This window comes from Balaenoptera borealis, assembly GCF_965194805.1.
Source record: "Balaenoptera borealis genome assembly, chromosome: 3".
In the NCBI taxonomy this organism is placed as follows: Eukaryota; Metazoa; Chordata; class Mammalia; order Artiodactyla; family Balaenopteridae; genus Balaenoptera; species Balaenoptera borealis.
This window is the reverse complement of record NC_138866.1, coordinates 72715964-72737152: the sequence shown is the minus strand read 5'-3', so window position 1 is coordinate 72737152 and position 21189 is coordinate 72715964. Positions and strand designations below refer to the sequence as shown.

The window sequence follows — 21189 nt, the reverse complement described above, 5'->3', positions numbered from 1 at the left end:
TGCTATTTTTGTTTTGTTTCTACATTTTCCTTTTTGTCTTTTTCAATCAAGGAGCCAGGTCCTTAGTATGCTTTAGGGGTTTTTTCAGCTCTAAATCAGAAGCTGTGTGACATCACTGCTCTTCCTTTTTAAAAGTGCCCAGGTCATTAGGAGATTACGTTGCTGCATGTTTTGTGCACAAAAAGATGGGAAACGGCATGCTTTTGAGGGTTACGTGATCCCAGAGTATTGACCCCATGTCGCAGAGGAGCATGGTGTGTTTTGGGGGCAGGATGGCACCATCACAGAGCTAGAACTGACGCTCACCTCCCAGGCAGTGCTGCATAGCGGTGCAAGACCTTGGATGGATGGCTGCTGGGAGTGTCTGGCGAGGTGAGCCCAGCACAGGGAGATCCTTGCTCAGTAAAAAATCACATACTCTACATGGTGGCCTCCAAGGCTTTCCTTCCTAAGTCTGAAAAGTCTAGGTCGTCTTGGACTGTGTGGATGCAGCAGTAACCGTGATGGCCTAAAGAGCAGAGACGCTTCTCCATTTGTCCAGACCACATGGGCCTCCCTGATTCCAGTTTCATCTGCACAGGCAGGAGCTTGCAGTCATGACAGGGATCATGTTTTTGGTCCATCCAACAGGATGAGCGTGTAGACTCAGATTCTGATTGCCTTCAAACAAATACTTCCTATGGGTTTCCCTACCATCTGAATGTGTGCAATGACATTCCTACCTGCTACTTTTAGAGTAAAAGAAATAAGGTTGCCCTCGTTCCTTCTTTCTCCCTCCCTGCTACCCTCTCCCCTAGGGGACAAGGATGCTCCGGTGAGCAGAGCAGGATCTTCACATCTAGAAAACAAATGACTTGTTCTAGAGTCACATGTAATAACACCTCTACAGAGTGTAACCAGCAATAAAAATAAACACAAATGCTTTATCCCTGTGGGCTTCCCACAGGGATAAAGAGATCTAGGCCCCTCAGGTGGAATCATGTGAAGGTGGGAAGGGAGATAACAGATTCAGATGAAAGTCAACACTGTCAGTTCCACCTGCGCTCAGATGATAGAACCTGTGTTACAGAGTCCAAACTCACTCTGCTTGCTGCATGATGGGCCAATAAATCAGAGACGAGGTATTGAGGCAAGGTATAGGACTTTATTCGCAAAGCTGGCAGACCGAGAAGATGGCCGACTAAAGTCTCAAAACTAACCATCTTATCTTGGTTTGGATGCCAGTTTCTTTTATAGAATAGAGATGGGAGAGGAGATGAGGAAGTAAGGTAAAAAGGCCATAAGATTGGTAAACGTCCCCTGGAATGGCCAGCCTTCGGGAGGGGATGTGCTAATTTCTTCCCTCGGGGAGGCGCTGTGATAGTTTCTTCTTTCTTAATAAATAAATTTATTTATTTATTTATTTTCATTCATTCATTCATTTTTGGCTGCGTTGGGTCTTCGTTGCTGCACACAGGCTTTCTCTAGTTGCGGCGAGCGGGGGCTACTCTTCGTTGTGGTGCACGGGCTTCTCATTGTGGTGGCTTCTCTTGTTGTGGAGCATGGGCTCTAGGTGCACGGGCTTCAGTAGTTGTGGCACGTGGGCTCAGTAGTTGTGGCTTGCAGGCTCTAGAGCGCAGGCTCAGTAGTTGTGGTGCACGGGCTTAGTTGCTCCGTGGCATGTGGGATCTTCCTGGACCAGGGCTCGAACCCGTGTCTCCTGCATTGGCAGGTGGATTCTTAACCACTGTGCCACCAGGGAAGTCCAATTTCTTTTTTCTTGCAACCATCCAAAGGTGGACAGGGTCAGGATGTTTCCCTGAACAAAGGCACTTTCGTTTAACATTCAGGCAGAGAGGCAGGGTTCCCTGAGGCAGGCCATTGTGTATAGACAGTATCCTTTTAGTGAACAAAAGCAACGGAAAGCAAAGGTTAAAGTAAAAGAAACAGATCCAATATGTAGTCAGATTTGGCTCTTCTCTGTTACACCTATCTTATGTCCACTGTACAACCCCAGTGTCTGGCACTTAGTAGGTGCTCAATCAGTGCGTGTGTTGATTGATGAAAAACATTGTGCTTTTCAGTCCTACTAAAGACAGGAGCCCTTTCTAACTCAAAAGGTCCCAGGTAACCAGCAGGGAATCTTAGCCTAGAGGCCAGCAGTGACTAAAGGGACAGGCTGAAAGGGACTCAGGGTACTGAGTGACCAGGTGGCCAGTGGACCCTGAACACATGGGGGGCACTGGGCTGGATGTGGGGATTGAGCTGGCCCTACCCAGGAGAGAGATGGGGCCAAGGGTTCTGGAGAGACATCCCTCATGGGCCCTGCCTGGTGCCAGCACAGGCCTGGTCCCTCTGATACCCTTCTCTGCCAGGTCATGAGCTGGGTTGGCATCTCCATGGTGATGCCCTGCTGGAACCCCAGGGTGCTCAGGGTGTCCTGGGTGGGAAGGAGATGAGGAAGGGGTCAGCTCAGATCAGTGCGGTCTGGAGGGCACAGGAGTCGGTGGGCTCTGAGAACTCGTGGTGGTGAGCAGGGAGGGACAAGCGGCAGCCTGGGGCCTGGAGGCAGAGCTGGTCCGTGAGCTCCGAGGAGGGCTGGGAGGACGCCCAGCCTAGGTGAGAATGAGGAGCTTCTCCAGAGACCCACCCCTGCTCTGCGCCGGTTTCCCTGGCTGTGGGACAGAAACGTCTGCTCAGGAAGGCGCCTCCCCTCCCCAGTGGTGGGGCTCTGTCCTGGAGCTGCAGCCCCAGGCTGTGCCTGCTTGGTGTCCAGGACCCATGGTGTGATCCCCTCCTCTCCGCCATGTAACACAGGGCAAGGAGCCAAGAAGCTCACCCTGAGCCCCAGGACCAGAGAGGTTCATGTTTTCTCCTGATGGCGCTCAGCTTCAGCCCTGGCAGGAGGGCAGGCCCTGAAAGACAGGTGTGGGTATGCAGGACCTGGGTAACAGCTTTGCATGGGGTTTATGGGAAGAGATGGCGGGAGGGGGAAGAGGTGGAAGCAGAAAACAGCAAAATTTTGTCGTTGGCTTTCGAAATATAGAGTGGGTGCCTATGAAGAAGGGTCAATGAGTAAACAAGAAACCAGCCCTTCCTGCTCAGCTGAGAGACATTTATTCAGCTGCTGATACCCCCAACCCCCCAGTGTGATTCTGGATCAGCTCCAGGGAAGAAGGTCTGGTTCCACAGTCAGAGGGTTTTCATGGTTTTCTTTATCCAGGGCAGGAAACTTGAGACTTTGGTGCAGGCCCGTGGAGGTGACCCATTTTTTTGTCCATAGGAGACAATGCCCTGGGCCACATTGTTACACACCAGAGGGCCCCCGGAGTCCCCCTGAGGACAGAGAAGGGGAAGGAATGAGCCAGGTCTCCTCCTGGTCCTGCCCCCCATGCCGTCCCAAGCCCCCGCTCGGGGGAGGCCACCTTGCATGGCCTCCAGGTAGGAGATCAGAGGGCAGGGCAGGCCCCCCTGGTCCCCTCGGCTGCCAAGCCCTGACCCTGGACATTGTCACCGCTTCACTTCACCAGGTGGCAGCTCCCCCTCCTCCCCCAGGTCTCAGATCCTTTCTCTGTCAAGACGCTGTGGGACTGTTGGCTCCAAGCTGCTGTTAAAGGACATGGAAGCAGGTTGGTGGGCTGACACTCATCAGGGAGGATGAGCTCATTAAGCCAGGTGGGTTCCAGTTCTGAGGAGGCACCTGGTTTTAACTACACACACTCAGGAAGCCCAGTTTTCTAACACCTGTGCCTCAGTGTGTTGCAAATTCCCTCTCTGAAGGAGCACCAGGTTTAGATTCACCACAGGTCTTTTGTAGGCGTACAGGGGCCCTAGGCACTCCCAGCTCCGGCTGTTCCCCCTTCTCTTCCTGGAGAGAAAGGTCCCAGCTTAGAGGGTGGGGCAGTTCCCACACTGCTTGGGTCCCCTGGTCCCAGATCTTCTGCAAACACGCGTCTCCCCAGAGCCAAGCAAGGTAGGTGGTCATACTCACCCTAAAGGAAGCTTTGTTTTCCTTTGGGTCCCCCACACACAGCTGAATGGCGTTGTTGTAATAATTGCGTAAGTGGGATTCACACTTTTGATCCTCCTGTATGGTCAGCTTTACCTCCTGCAGTGTGTCTGAGTACGTGCCCATAGCGACCTGCCCCCAGCCGGCTACACTGCACACCTGTCCTGGCTTCACCCGGGCCTTGCCCCTGGGCAGGCTGAGGGGTCTCACAGCTGCAGTCTGCTTGGCCTTTCTCTCCAGCTGATGGGAAGAGGCAAGAGAGTCCAGCTCAGCCAGTGGTCCCCAGGCCTGGACATGGCAATGATGCTGCAGTGTCTTCCCTCTCACCTGAGCCGCAGGGACTGGTCAGGCAGCCAGGTGGGAGGGAGGAAAGGGATGCCTGGCGGTGGGAGGGGAAATGATCTGTTTCCAGGAGGGCAGGAGAAGCAAGGAGGTTTACCTTTAGTAACATGATGTCATTGGAGTAGTTCTTTTTATTATAGTCTGGGTGGGGGATGGCTTTTCTCACCGGGATGACCTGCTGGGTCCTCTCCCGAACCTTGATGTTGTGGGCCCCCAGGGTGACGTTGACTGAGCTGCACAGAGAGCAGAGCAGGAGGTGGAGTTACAGGAGATACAGCCCAGGAGCCATGAAGGGCAGGTGACGCCAGGGCAGGGCTGCAGCTGAGGGGAAATGCAGGCAACAGGAGGGCCCCAGGGGCTGAGCTGCCTGTGCCCTCTGTTTCCTGGCAGCCAAGGTCGGATTCTGGAGCCATCGGTAAGGGCACAGTGGCTCCCAAGGGTCAGTTAGCCCCAGGAAAACATGTGAAATTGCGTTAGTTTGCATTCTGATACCAAGGCATGCCCTATCTCTAGTCCCTCTTACTTCAGCAGTGCCTCTGGCACTGACCTGCCCCTCCCTCCTGCCCTCTTTCTCACCCAGCCCTCCCAGCTCAAGTGTTCCTAGGAGCCTGGTTGCTTCCGGAGAGAAAGGCAGGGCTCCCTGCCAGGGGTTCTCAGGAGGGTGCGGGCTACTTTCGGCTCCTCACCTTCCCCAGCAGTGAGCGGCTGTCAGCACAAAGTCCTCTCGAATCAGGAACCCACCGCACCTTTTGCGGTCATCCTGGTCCCAGATCTGAAGATATGCCATGTAGGGGCGGGAGTGGCGCTTGGCCTCATGGCCCCCGATGATCTCCCCTGAAGGAAAAGACTGTTCTGCTGTGTGCAACCATTGACTGCACCTGGCAGGCATCGGCTTGTTGCTCAGAACTGCTGGGCACTGCAGGTCCAGCCTGGCCTGAGGTTGGGGGTGTGAGGGGCCTCAACGTCCTCTTCTAGAAAAGGGAAGAGCAGCAGTCTGGGTCTGTGAAACTGTCTTCCACACATAGTTGGAGGTGAGCCTACCTGTCTTAGGTACAGCAAAGTCCTAGAGGCTTCTGAACATTCCTCTCCTGACTGCTTTGTTTCAATGAGTTTCTAAGGGCCCTGTCATCCCATGATGTCTAGGATAGTCTTGCTTTCCAGTGCTCAGGACTTTAGAGTAGGGATCTAGATGTCGTCATAGCCTGTTTCCCAGGACATGTAGTAAGTGCCCAATAAGTATTTGTTGGCTGCATGAAGGAATGACCACCCCCTGTCCACCCCCCACCGACACACGCACAAAAATGGGCCTCTGGAAGGGGGTTGTTGGTAGGGCCAATGCTGGTGGGATTCTGGAAAGGAGAGAAGTTCTGATCTGCCCAACAGTGGCTTCATTCTTGAGAGAGGGGAGCCACGAATGGCTTAGGAACAAAAGCAGAGTTGGGGAAAGGGACTGAGGAGCCTGGGGATTGAGCAAAGGCAACAGCACCAACTCCGAGGTCTGCTGAGCAGTTGCTAAGGGAACACCTGTCTCATCCTAGATGCAGAAGTCAGGCCCACTCTGCCCTCTTCAGGGGAATTGATTATTTTCTCTTTTCCAGTTTCCGACCCTCTGCCATCACTTCTAGGAAAGTTCGACTTTCCACACAGCAAAGGTAGGGCTGGAGGAGGGGATAGTACCCACTGGCTTTTCTTGAGAACAGCCTTTGCTCTGTCACTCCTGCTGGTGGCATATCCAGCATCATACTTGGGGGTATGAGGTGGGATGGGAGCTGGTGTTCAGAATGTTCCCGGTGGATAGATGGATCAGGGATGTGCAGAAGGGGCAGGTGAGCGGTGCCAACTGGGGTAAGAGGTTGGGCCTCTGAGGGTGGGGATGGTCACTCACCTGCCTTTGCCCTGGGAGGCAGTAAAAAGGCCAACAGGAGCAGGAGCAGGAGTGGCTGCATCTTTCCAGGAAGGCTGCCCAGGTCGGAGCTGCTAGCGCTTCCTCCTTGTTCTCTTTTTAGCCCCCCCAGGAGAGGAAGGAGGTGCAAGTGGGCTCAGTGACCTCTTGTTCCCCTCTGGTTTTGTGACGCTTCATCCTAGAAGGCTTTCTATGAAAGCTGCCTCACCCCCACTCCGTCTACCTGATGACGTTCTCTGGGTGGTTGTGTGAGAAACATGCAGTGACCACACGGGTACCCACAGATGATGACTCAGAGCAGACCACTTGTTCCAGCCTAGAGCAGGAACCCAAGAATACAGGGCGGGGACCGTAGGATGTGGTATTGACCAGTAGAGGTCCTGGAGCCCAGAAACCTGCGTCCTCATTGGTTGAACCACCAAGGCCTCATTTCCATGCTGCTAAGTCCACAGGATGATTTCTTTAGCAGGTGTGAGTTTAGGCTCTTCTCTATGCTATGACCAAACATACTGCACATGTCTCCTTCCCTTAGAGAGCTTGACTGTCTGGTGGAAGAGAAAGAAACATCTGTGACCAGAGTGCAACTCTGGAAGGGCTGTGGTTGAGGGATGCACAGGACAATAACAGAGCATGGCCACCATGTACTAAATCTATATAGGCACCCATTCATCACCTTAGCTTCCTTTCTAGGGGACTTTTAACATCTTTTTTTTTTGAATTACAAATGCTCAGAGTGATAGAGTCCATCTCTCTTGTTAATGTTTAGAAACAAACGTTCTGCACTTGGCATTTATTGGCCTAAATTCATGAATCACTCTGACCCTAGAAATTGAATCCAGGGATGATTTAAGCCTAGGTCACTCCTACTTTGGATAGGCTGGGGTCAGTTTCACCCAAACCACATGAACTGAGACAGAGAAAAGGCTGGTTCGCCAAAGGAAGTTCAAATTACTAAGTTGCCTATACCATGTGAAGTGGGAAAGCATGCTGGGTGACCAAAGACCAGTAATTGTCCTTTTAGTATTCTCTGTGCTGTGTGCAGAAAGCCACACTTCTGATACAGCAGGCCTGGCACATTATAGGATGACATTGGCTGAACAAACTCTGCTAATGATCTTGCTGAAATGGAAATGAAGGACCATTCTTTCTAAATAGCCCAAGCCTAGTTCTGTTCAAGAACAACAAAGAATCTCTCAGTGATTAGAGTCTGGTGATTTAAGGTTCCATCTTTACATTTCGGTACTTTACAATTTTTCTATGAGGAATATTATGCATCAAAAGACATAATTCCAGGGTAAATATCCTCCTTATCAAACCAAATACATTTATCAAGCCTCTACTTTTTTGAACTTAGCTTGCCCAGTGGTAGAAATTTTAAAAATAAAATTAGTTTTTTATTTTAGTGGTAGTATATGTTATTAAGAAAATTTGAGGGACTTCCATGGTGGCGCAGTGGTTAAGAATCCGCCTGCCAATGCAGGGGACACGGGTTCGAGCCCTGGTCTGGGAAGATCCCACATGCTGCGGAGCAACTAAGCCCGTGCACCACAACTACTGAGCCTGTGCTATACAGCCTGTGAGCCACAAATACTGAGCCCGCATGATGCAACTACTGAAGCCCGTGTGCCTAGAACCTGTGCTCTGCAACAGAGAACCCACTGCAATGAGAAACCCACGCACCACAACAAAGAGTAGCCCCGGCTCGTCGCAACTACAGAAAGCCCACGCACATAGACTGGCTGAATGGATACAAAAACTAGACCCGTATATATGCTGTCTACAAGAGACCCACTTCAGACCTAGGGACACATACAGACAGAAAGTGAGGGGATGGAAAAAGATATTCCATACAAATGGAAATCAAAAGAAAGCTTGAGTAGCAATTCTCCTATCAGACAAAATAGACTTTAAAATAAAGACTATTACAAGAGACAAAGAAGGACGCTACATAATGATCAAGGGATCAATCCAAGAAGAAGATATAACAATTGTAAATATTTATGCACCCAACATAGGAGCACCTCAAAACATAAGGCAAGTGCTAACAGCCATATAAGGGGAAATTGACAGTAATACAATCATAGTAGGGGACTTTAACACCCCACTTTCACCAATGGACAGATCATCCAAAATGAAAATAAATAAGGAAATGCAAGCTTTAAATGATACATTAAACAAGATGGACTTAATTGATATTTATAGGACATTCCCTCCAAAAACAACAGAATACACTTTCTTCTGAAGTGCTCATGGAACATTCTCCAGGGCAGATCATATCTTGGGTCACAAATCAAGCCTTGGTAAATTTAAGAAAATTGAAATCATATCAAGTATCTTTTCCAACCACAATGCTATGAGACTAGATATCAATTACAGGAAAAAATCTGGAAAAAAATACAGACATATGGAGGCTAAACAATACACTACTAAATAACCAAGAGGTCACTGAAGAAATCAACAAAGAAATAAAAAAATACCTAGAAACAAATGACAAGGAAAACACGACAACCCAAAATCTATAGGATGCAGCAAAAGCGATTCTAAGAGGGAAGTTTATAGCAATAGAATCCTACCTTAAGAAACAAGAAACAACTCAAATAAGCAACCTAACTTTACACTTAAAGCAATTAGAGAAAGAAGAACAAAAAACCCCCACAGTTAGCAGAAGGAAAGAAATCATAAAGATCAGATCAGAAATAAATGAAAAAGAAATGAAGTAAACAGTAACAAAGATCAATAAAACTAAAAGCTGGTTCTTTGAGAAGATAAAAAAAATTGATAAACCATTAGCCAGACTCATCAAGAAAAAAAACGGAGAAGACTAAAATCAATAGAATTAGAAATGATAAAGGAGAAGTAACAACGGACACTGCAGAAATACATAGGATCATGAGAAATTACTACAAGCAACTATATGTTAATAAAATGGACAACCTGGAAGAAATGGACAAATTCTTAAAAAAGCACAACCTTCCAAGACAGAACCAGGAAGAAATAGAAAATATGAACAGACCAATCACAAGCACTGAAATTGAAACTGCCATTAAAAATCTTACAACAAACAAAAGCCCAGGACCAGATGGCTTCACAGGCGAATTCTATCAAACATTTAGAGAAGAGTTAACACACATCCTTCTCAAAATCTTCCAAAAAGTTGCAAGGGAAAGAACACTCCCAAACTCATTCTATGAGGCCACCATCACCCTGATACCAAAACCAGACAAAGATGTCACAGAGAAAGAAAACTACAGGCCAATATCACTGATGAACATAGATGCAAAAATCCTCAACAAAATACTAGCAAACAGAATCCAACAGCACATTAAAAGGATCATACACCATGATCAAGTGAGGTTTATCCCAGGAATGCAAGGATTCTTCGATATACGCAAATCAATCAACGTGATAAACCATGTTAACAAATTGAAGAAGAAAAACCACATGATCATCTCAATAGATACAGAAAAAGCTTTCGACAAAATTCAACACCAATTTATGGTAAAAACCCTCCAGAAAGTAGACACAGAGCAAACTTACCTCAACATAATAAAGGTCATATATGACAAACCCACAGCCAACATCGTTCTCAATGGTGAAAAACTGAAACCATTTCCTCTAAGATCAGGAACAAGACAAGGTTGTCCACTCTCACCACGATTATTGAACATAGTTTTGGAAGTTTTAACCACAGCAATCAGAGAAGAAAAAGAAACTAAGGGAACCCAAATCGGAAAAGAAGTAAAGCTGTCACTGTTTGCAGATGACATGATACTATACATAGAAAATCCTAAAGACACTACCAGAAAACTACTAGAGCTAATCCATGAATTTGGTAAAGTAGCAGGATACAAAATTAATGCACAGAAATTTTTTGCATTCCTATACACTAATGATGAAAAATCTGAAAGAGAAATTAAGGAAACATTCCCATTTACCATTGCAACAAAAAGAATAAAATACCTAGGAATAAACTTACCTAAGGAGAAAAAAGACCTGCATGCAGAAAACTATAAGACCCTGATGAAAGAAATTAAAGATGATACAAACAGATGGAGAGATATACCATGTTTTTGGATTGGAAGGATCAACATTGTGAAAATGCCTATACTACCCAAAGCAATCTACAGATTCAATGCAATCCCTATCAAACTACCAATGGCATTTCCCACAGAACTAGAACAGAAAATTTCACAATTTGTATGGAAACACAAAAGACCCCAAATAGCCTAAGCAATCTTAAGAAAGAAAAACAGACCTGGAGGAATCAGGCTCCTGGACTTCAGACTATACTACAAAGCTACAGTCATCAAGAGAGTATGGTACTGGCCCAAAAACAGAAATATAGATCAATGGAACAGGATAGAAAGCCCAGAGATAAACCCATGCACATATGGTCACCTTATTTTTGATAAAGGAAGCAAGAATATACAATGGAGAAAAGACAGCCTCTTCAATAAGTGGTGCTGGGAAAACTGGACAGCTACATGTAAAATAATGAAATTAGAACACTCCTTAACACCATACACAAAAATAAACTCAAAATGTATTAAAGACCTAAATGTAAGACCAGACACTATAAAACTCTTAGAGGAAAACATAGGCAAAACACTCTATGACATAAATCACAGCAAGATCCTTTTTGACCCACCTCCTAGAGAAATGGAAATAAAAACAAAAATAAGTAAATGGGGCCTAATGAAACTTAAAAGCGTTTGCACAGCAAAGGAAACCATAAACAAGATGAAAAGACAACCCTCAGAATGGGAAAAAATATTTGCAAATGAAGCAACAGACGAAGGATTAATCTCCAAAATTTACAAGCAGCTCATGCAGCTCAATATCAAAAAAACAAACAACCCAATCTAAAATTGGGCAGAAGACCTAAAAAGACATTTCTCGAAAGAAGATGTACAGACTGCCAACAAACACATGAAAGGATGCTCAGCATCACTAATCATTAGAGAAATGCAAATCAAAACTACAATGAGGTATCACCTCATACCAGTCAGAATGGCCATCATCAAAAAGTCTACAAACAATAAATGCTGGAGAGGATGTGGAGAAAAGGGAACCCTCTTGCACTGTTGGTGGGAATGTAAATTGATACAGCCACTATGGAGAACAGTATGGTGATTCCTTAAAAAACTAAAAATAGAACTACCATACAACCCAGCAATCCCACTGCTAGCCATATACCCTGAGAAAATCATAATTCAAAAAGAGTCATGTACCACAATGTTCATTGCAGCTCTATTTACAATAGCCAGGATATGGAGGCAACCTAGGTGTCCATGGACAGATGACTGGATAAAGAAGATGTGGCACATATATACAATGGAATATTACTCAGCCATAAAAAGAAATGAAATTGAGTTATTTGTAGTGAGGTGGATGGACCTAGTGTCTGTCATACAGAATTAAGTAAGTCAGAAAGAGTAAAACAAATACTGTATGCTAACACATATATATGAAATCTAAAAAAAAGAAAAGAAAAATTGTTCTGAAGAACCTAGGGGCAGGACAGGAATAAAGACGCAGAAGTAGAGAATGGACTTGAGCACACAGGGAGTGGGACAGGTAAGCTGGGATGAAGTGAGAGAGTGGCATGGACATATATACACTACCAAATGTAAAATAGATAGCTAGTGGGATGCAGCTGCATAGCACGGGGAGATCAGCTCAGTGCTTTGTGGCCACCTAGAGGGGTGGGATAGGGAGGGTGGGAGGGAGATGCAAGAGGGAGGGCATATGGGAACATATGTATGCATATAGCTGATTCACTTTGTTATATAGCAGAAACTAACACAACATTGTAAAACAATTATACTCCAATAAAGATGTTAAAAAAAATAAAATACTTGGGATCATATTACATTAATGTAATTTTCTTTTATCCTCACTAAACCCTGCAACTTAAGCATTTCCCCCACATTCCTAAATATCTATTAGTCAATATCACCATAGTCTCTCTTCTCTAATTATTAAAAATTTTAACATGTAATTAATTTCTAAAATTGTTGGAAAATTAAAAAAATAATTTAAACAGAAAGAAAATAATTAAAAATACCTGATTTCCCATCACTCATTGATAATCATCTTTAATGTCTTGAAGCGTGATCTAACATTTTTTCTCGTGTATATCTGCATTTTTAAAAATCATAAGGGAATTATGCTAAATACAAGGCTGTGACCCTTTATTAAAATTGCGGTGAAATTCACATAACCTACAATTAGCTATTTTAAATACAGTTTAGTGGCATTAAGTGCATTCCAAGTGTTGTGCAACCACCTGCTCTCTCTAGTTTGAATACTTTTTCATAACCCCAGAAGATCATCCCATCCACACGGGTTGACTACTTGGTCATGGTGTATAATCCTTTTAGTGTGCTGTTGAATTCAATTTGATAGTATCTTGTTGAGGATTTTTGCATCTATTTTCATAAGGGATATTGGTCTGTAATTTTCTTTTCTTTTGGTATCTTTGGTCTTGGTATCTGGGTGATCCTGGCCTTATACAATGTGTTAGGAAGAGTTCCCTCCTCTAATATTTTGGAACAAGTCTGGGTAAGATTGGTGTTAATTCTCCTTTAAATGTTTTGTAGAATTCACCAGTGTAGAAATCTGATCCTGGGATTTTCTTTTTTAGCAGGTTTTTGTTTATTGATTCAATCTCTTTACTTGTCATAAGTCTGGTTAGATTTCTTATTTCTTCTTGAGTCACTTTTGGTAGTTTCTGTGTTTCCAGGAATTTGTTCATTTCATCTTGATTATTTAATTTGTTGGTATAGAAATGTTGATAGCCTTCTCTAATAATCCTTTTAATTTCTCTGAGGTTGGTAGTAATGTCCCCTTCTTTCATTTCTGATTTTCGTAATATGAGTCTTCTTTTTTTGTTGTTGTTGATCTAGGTAAAAGTTTGTCAAATTTGTTGATCTTTTCAAAGAACAAACTTTTGGTTTTGTTGATCCTTTCTATTTTGATTATTTTGCTCTAATCTTTATTATTTCCTTCCTTTTGCTGGCTTGGGTTGTTTGATCTATTTTTAGTTTTGTTAGGCTTAAATTTGTGTTGTTGATTAGAAATCTTTCTTCTTCTTTAATGTAGTCATTTATAGCTATATATTTTCCTCTGAGCATTGCTTTTACTGCATCCTATACATTTTATATGTTGTGTTTTCATATTCACTTGTCTCAAAGTACTTTCTAATTTCTCTTGCAATTTGTTCTTAGACCCACTGGTTACTTAAGATTGTGTTGTTTAATTTCCATGTTTGTGAATTTTCCAGTTTTCCTTCTGTTATTGATTTCTAGCTTCATTCCATTGTGGTTGAAGAAGACAATTTGTATTATTTTAATCTTTTAAAATGTATTGAGAAATGTTTTATGGCCTAACCTATGGTGTATCCTAGAGAATTCTTTGTATGCACTTGAGAAGTACATGTAGCATACTGCTGTCAGACTGTTTTGTATGTCTGTTTGTTCTAATTGGTTTATAGATGTTCTATCTACTATTGAAAGTAAGGTATTGAAGTCTCCAGCTATTTTTATAAAACTGTCTATTTCTCTCCTCAATTATCTCAATGTTTTCTTCATATATTTTGGAGTTCTGATGTTTGGTGTGTTATGTATTCTTAATGAATTGACCTTTTGTCAATATATAATGTCCTTTGTCTCTTTTAACAATTTTTCACTTAAAATCTATTTTACCTGGTATTGATATAACTGCTCCAGTTTCCTCTGGGTTACTATTTGCATAGAATATCTTTTTCTATTTTATCATTTCCAACATTTTTGTCTTTGTATTTAAAGGGAGTCTCTTGAAAGCTGCATAGACTTGAATCATATTTTTAAATTTATTCTTCCAGTTTCTATCTTTTAATTGGTTAGTTTAATCCACTTAAAATGATTACTAATAATGATAGGCTTACTTCCGCCATTTTGCTATTTGGTTTTTATATATTTTCTATTTCTCAATTCCTCCAATATTGCCTTCTTTTTTGTTTGATCACTTTTTTTTTCTACTGTACTATTTTAAATACCTCTTCATTTCCATTTCTGTATATTTTAAAGTTACTTTCTTAATGGTTACCGTATTTAATGCCCTAAATTTATACCAATATAGTTTGAATATATACCAATTTAGCCTCAACAACATACATTAATTCTGCTCCTATTCAGCTCCATCTCCATCTTGTTATTGACACAAATTATATCTTTTTACATGTGTGTCCATTAACATAGGTTATAATTTCTTTTTATGCATTTGTCTTTTAAATCCTACAAGAAACAAAAAGAAGTTACAAGCCCAAAATACAATACTACTAGTTTTTGTAATTATCTATGTGGTTATTTTTACCAGAGATCTTTTTTCTTCATTTGGCTTCAAGTTGCCATCTCTTGTCCTTAGGTTTCAACTTGAAGGACCCCCCTTTAGCATTTCTTGTAGGGCAGGTCTACAGGGCAGGAATTAATGATTAATTCCTGAAGTTTTTGTTTATCTGGGAACATTTTATTTCTCCATTTTTGAAGGGCAGTTTTGCCCAATATAGAATTCTTGGTTGACAGTTTTTTGTTTTTTCTTTCAGCACTTTAAGTATATCATCCCACTGCCTCTGTGGTTGCTGATGAGAAATTGACCATTAATCTCACTGAAAATCACTTGTCCATGATGAGTCACTTCTCTCTTGCTGCTTTCTAGATTTTCTCTTTGTTTTTGGCTCTGGACAGTTTGGTTGTAGTGTGTCTCACTGTGGATCTCTTTGAGATTATCCTGCTTGGAGTTTGTTGAGCTTCTTTGATACACATATTCCTGTGTTTCATCAAATTTGGGATATTTTTGACCATTATTTCTTCAGGTATTTTTTCTGACTCTTCTTTCTTCTCCTTCTATGACTCCCATAATGCATATGTTGATACTTTTGATATCATCTCATAGGTTCCTTAGGCTCTGTTCATTTTTCTTCATTATTTTTTCCTTTCTGTTCCTCATACTGGGTTATTTTATTTTCCCTGCAAGTTCATTGATTCTTTCTTCTGCCTGGCCAGATCTACTGTTGAAATTCTCTATCGAATTTTACATTTCAGTTGTTGTACTTTTCAGTTCCAGAATTATAATTTCTATCTCTTTATGACATTCTCTACATTTTCATATATTGTTCCTGATTTGCTTTAGTTCCTTTCATGGTCTCTTTCAGCTCTTTGATTATTTTTAAGACAGTCAATTGAAAATCTGTGTCTGGTGTAAACAATGTCCAGGTTTCCTCAAAAATGTTTTCTGTCAAGTTCTTTTTTTCCATCTGTGAATGGACCATACTTTCTTGTTCCTTTGTATTTGCATATTTTCATTGAAAACAGGATATTTTGAATACAGTACTGTACTCTGGGAATTGCACTGTCCCCATCCCCCAGGGATTGCTTGTATTGTTTGTTGAGTGATACAGTCATCCATTTGTCTAGTGACTTTTCCAAACTATTTTTGCAAGGACTATATTCTTTGTTTTGTGTGGTCACTGAAGTCTCTGTTACCTTATCTCTGTCTAATTGTCCCTGGGAAGACTGGCTCAATCTCTGTAAGTACAGAAACCAGGGAAATGTTTCAGAATATTTTTCATGGCTTTCGGTGTTGTCTGAAGACTAAAGTGACAGATCCATCAGACAAGATGAGGAGTGACAGAGTCAGCAGAACACACCTCTATGGAACATTTATTTGCTCTGTGTCTATGGTGTGTGTATGTCATTTCTGTTGTATTTAAGCTGGAGAATTTCAGGGCTTTGTGTCCATCCCTGCCCAGGTGACTCCTCTCTGAATTGCTAGAGGTCCCACAATTTCACTAACTACTCCCTTGCTTTAGTATCAGCTTCTCATACAGGAAGGAGATGTTACAAGAGGACATGGAACTTCAGAGTCTCAGGTCCTGCCCTTTCCTGCCACCCTCATTTCTGTCCCCCTCCCTATTTGGATTGATTATTTAAGAGTTGGGTTGAGGTCCTGAATATAACCATGTTGACATGATATGCTGATTAGGTTGAAGAGGGAGGATGTAGGGAGTTTGGGAAAACTTTTCTTTAACCTTCAATGGCTAGTCAAATGGCCAAGGCTGTGTAGAAAGCCCTCCCAAATCCAGAAACAGTAACACAAATATAAGGCAGAGGAAAGCTTACTGAGGTGGACACATGTGGAGAAAAGCATCATACAGGAAACTTCCTAAGAAAGAACCCCCACCTGGAAAAAGCCTTAGTGGAGAGACCAAATTTCTTCCTAGATGTGACCAAAGGGAGCCACACTAAGAGGTAGTGAAAACCATTTGGGACTTGTAACTTTAAGAATCTGTGTCTAAGTAAAAATAAGTAATAATAAAAACATATATCTGGAAAAGAAGGTATGATTAATCAGTCCACTGAACCAATGAAAGAATAATATCCAACATCATAATGATGGTTAATATATTTTTTTCCCTTTTAAAAATTTTATTTATTTATTTATTTATTCTTTTTCTTTTATTTTCTTTTATTTATTTTTTTATACAGCAGGTTCTTATTAGTCATCAATTTTATACACATTAGTGTATACATGTCAATCCCAATCGCCCAATTCATCCCACCACCACCCCCACGCCCCCACCGCTTTCCCTGCTTGGTGTCCATATGTTTGTTCTCTACATCTGTGTCTCAATTTCTGTCCTGCAAACCAGTTCATCTGTACCATTTTTCTAGGTTACACATATATGCGTTAATATACGATATTTATTTTTCTCTTTCTGACTTACTTCACTCTGTATGACAGTCTCTAGATCCATCCACGTCTCAACAAATGACTCAATTTTGTTCCTTTTTATGGCTAAGTAAGATTCCATTGTATATATGTGCCACAACTTCTTTATCCATTTGTCTGTCGATGGGCATTTAGGTTGCTTCCATGACCTGGCTATTGTAAATAGTGCTGCAATGAACATTGGGGGGCATGTGTCTTTTTGAATTATGGTTTTCTCTGGATATATGCCCAGTAGTGGGATTGCTGGGTCATATAGTAATTCTATTTTTAGTTGTTTAAGGAACCTCCATACACTTCTCCATAGTGGCTGTATCAATTTACATTCCCACCAACAGTGCAAGAGGGTTCCCTTTTCTCCACACGCTCTCCAGCATTTGTTGTTTGTAGATTTTCTGATGATGCCCATTCTAACTGGTGTGAGGTGATACCTCATTGTAGTTTTGATTTGCATTTCTCTAATAATTAGTGATGTTGAGCAGCTTTTCATGTGCTTCTTGGCCATCTGTATGTCTTCTTTGGAGAAATGTCATTTTAGGTCTTATGCCCATATTTGGATTGGGTTGTTTGTTTCTTTAGTATTGACCTGAATGAGCTGTTTATATATTTTGGAGATTAATCCTTTGTCCGTTGATTCATTTGCAAATATTTTCTCCAATTCTGACAGTTGTCTTTTCATCTTATTTATGGTTTCCTTTGCTGTGCAACAGCTTTGAAGTTTCATTAGGTCCCATTTGTTTATTTTTGTTTTTATTTCCATTACTCTAGGAGGTGGATCAAAAAAGATCTTGCTGTGATTTATGTCAAAGAGTGTTCTTCCTATGTTTTCCTCTAAGAGTTTTACAGTGTCTGGTCTTACATTTAGGTCTCTAATCCATTTTGAGTTTATTTTTATGTATGGTGTTAGGGAGTCTTCTAATTTCATTATTTTACATGTAGCTGTCCGGTTTTCCCAGCACCACTTATTGAAGAGACTGGCTTTTCTCCATTCTACATCCTTGCCTCCTTTGTCATAGATTAGTTGACCATAGGTGCATAGGTTTATCTCTGGGTTTTCTCTCTTGTTCCATTGATCGATGTTTCTGTTTTGTGCCAGTACCATATTGTCTTGATTACTGTAGCTTTATAGTACACTCTGAATTCAGGGAGTCTGATTCCTCCAGCTCCGTTTTTTTCCCTCAAGACTGCTTTGGCTATTCAGGGACTTTTGTGTCTTCATACAAATTTTAAGATTTTTTGTTCTAGTTTTGTAAAAAATGCCATTGGTAATTTGATAGGGATTGCATTGAATCTGTCGATTGCTTTGGGTAGTATAGTCATTTTCACAATGTTGATTCTTCCAATCCAAGAACATGGTATATCTCTCCATCTGTTGGTATCATCTTTAATTTCTTTCATCAGTGTCTTATAGTTTTCTGCATAGAGGTCTTTTGTCTCCCTAGGTAGGTTTATTCCTAGGTATTTTATTCTTTTTGTTGCAATGGTAAATGGGAGTGTTTCCTTAATTTCTCTTTCAGATTTTTCATCATTAGTGTATAGGAATGCAAGAGATTTCTGTGCATTAATTTTGTATCCTGCAACTTTACCAAATTCATTGATTAGCTTTAGTAGTTTTCTGGTGGCATCTTTAGGGTTCTCTATGTATAGTATCATGTCATCTACAAACAGTGACAGTTTTACTTCTTCTTTTTCAATTTATTCCTTTTATTTCTTTGTCTTCTCTGATTGCCGTGGCTAGGACTTCCAAAACTATGTTGAATAATAGTGGCGAGAGTGGACATCCTTGTCCTGTTCCTGATCTTAGAGGAAATGCTTTCAGTTTTTCACCATTGAGAATGATGTTTGCTGTGAGTTTGTCATATTTGGCCTTTATTATGTTGAGGTAGGTTCCCTCTATGCCCACTTTCTGGAGAGTTTTTATCATAAATGGGTGTTGAATTTTGTCAAAAGCTTTTTCTGCATCTACTGAGATGATCATATGGTTTTTATTCTTCAATTTGTTAATATGGTGTATCACATTGATTGATTTGCGTATATTGAAGAATCCTTGCATCCCTGGGATAAATCCCACTTGATCATGGTGTATGATCCTTTTAATGTGTTGTTGGATTCAGTTTGCTAGTATTTTGTTGAGGATTTTTGCATCTATATTCATCAGTGATATTGGTCTGTAATTTTCTTTTTCTGTAGTATCTCTGTCTGGTTTTGGTATCAGGGTGATGGTGGCCTCATAGAATGAGTTTGGGAGTGTTCCTTCCTCTGCAATTTTTTGGAAGAGTTTGGGAAGTGTGGGTGTTAGCTCTTCTGTAAGTATTTGATAGAATTCACCTGTGAAGCCATCTGGTCCTGGGCTTTTGTTTGTTGGAAGATTTTTAATCACAGTGTCAATTTCATTACTTGTGATTGATCTGTTCATATTTTCTATTTTTTCCTGGTTCAGTCTTGGAAAATTATACCTTTCTAAGGATTTGTCCATTTCTTCCAGGTTGTCAATTTTATTGGCATAGGGTTGCCTGTAATAGTCTCTTAGGATGCTTTGTATTTCTGCGGTGTCTGTTGTAACTTCTCCTTTTTCATTTCTACTTTTATTGATTTGAGTCCTCTCCCTCTTTTTCTTGATGAGTCTGGCTAATGGTTTATCAATTTTGTTTATCTTCTCAAAGAAGCAGCTTTTAGTTTTATTGATCTTTGCTAGTGTTTTCTTTGTTTCTATTTCATTTATTTCTGCTCTGATTTTTATGATTTCTTTCCTTCCGCTAACTTTGGGTTTTGTTTGTTCTTCTTTCTCTAGTTCCTTTAGGTGTAAGGTTAGATTGAGATTTGAGATTTGAGATTTGAGATTTTTCTTGTTTCTTGAGGTAGGCTTGTATAGCTATAAACTTCCCTATTAGAAATGCTTTTGCTGCATCCCATAGGTTTTGGATTGTCGTGTTTTCATTGTCATTTGTCTCTAGGTATTTTTTGATTTCCTCTTTGATTTCTTCAGTGACCTCTTGGTTACTTAGTAACGTATTGTTTAGCGTCCATGTGTTTGTGTTTTATTACGTTATTTTCCCTGTAATTCATTTCTAATCTCATAGCGTTGTGGTCAGAAAAGATGCTTGATATGATTTCAATTTTCTTAAATTTACCGAAACTTGATTTGTGACCCAAGATGTGATCTATCCCGGAGAATGTTCCATGTGCACTTGAGAAGAACGTGTAATCTGCTGTTTTTGGATGGAATGTCCTATAAATATCAATTAAATTTATCTGGTCTATTGTGTCATTTAAAGCTTGTGTTTCCTTATGAATTTTCTGTTTGGATGATCTGTCCATTGGTGTCAGTGAGGTGTTAAAGTCCCCCACTATTATTGCGTTACTGTCGATTTCCTCTTTTACAGCTGTTAGCAGTTGCCTTATGTATTGAGGTGCTCCTATGTTGCGTGCATATGTATTTATAATTGTTATATCTTCTTCTTGGATTGATCTCTTGATCATTATGTAGTGTCCTTCCTTGTCTCTTGTAACATTCTCTATTTTAAAGTTTATTTTATCTGATATGAGTATTGCTACTCCAGCTTTCTTTTGATTTCCATTTGTGTGGAATATCTTTTTCCATCCCCTCACTTTCAGTCTGTATGTGTCCCTAGGTCTGAAGTGGGTTTCTTGTAGACAGCATATAGATGGGTCTTGTTTTTGTACCCATTCAGCAAGCCTGTGTCTTTTGGTTGGAGCATTTAATCGATTCACGTTTAGGGTAATTATCGATATGTATGTTCCTATTACTATTTTCTTAATTGTTTTATGTTTGTTTTCGTAGGTCTTTATCTTCTCTTGTGTTTCCCACTTAGAGAAGTTCCTTTAGCATTTGTTGTAGAGCTGGTTTGGTGGTGCTGAATTCTCTTAGATTTTGCTTGTCTGTAAAGCTTTTGATTTCTCCATCGAATCTCAGTGAGATCCTTGCTGGGTAGAATAATCTTGGTTGTAGGTTCTTTCCTTTCATCACTTTAAGTATATCATGCCACTTCCCTCTGGCTTGTAGAGTTTCTGCTGAGAAATCAGCTGTTAACCTTATGGGAGTTCCCTTGTATGTTATTTGTCATTTTTCCCTTGCTGCTTTTAATAATTTTTCTTTGTCTTTAATTTTTGCCAGTTTGATTATTATGTGTCTTGGCATGTTTCTCCTTGGGTTTGTCCTGTATAGGAC

At 41.4% G+C, this 21189-nt stretch overlaps 1 protein-coding gene and 1 long non-coding RNA gene across 2 annotated transcripts in view; both read right to left on the bottom strand.

Moving 5' to 3' along the window:
• The window catches only part of LOC309625154, a 190987-nt gene that overhangs the window by 29620 nt on the left and 140178 nt on the right, over positions 1-21189 (bottom strand). The gene's annotated exons all lie outside the window — the stretch shown is intronic.
• LOC309625079 (granzyme B-like) lies at positions 2777-9264 on the bottom strand. Its single transcript, XM_082384207.1, is given in 6 exon segments — positions 2777-3315; positions 3971-4228; positions 4428-4563; positions 5017-5164; positions 6216-6342; positions 6345-9264. Coding segments are annotated over 6 exon segments (879 nt in total). The 5' UTR covers positions 6411-9264; the 3' UTR covers positions 2777-3171.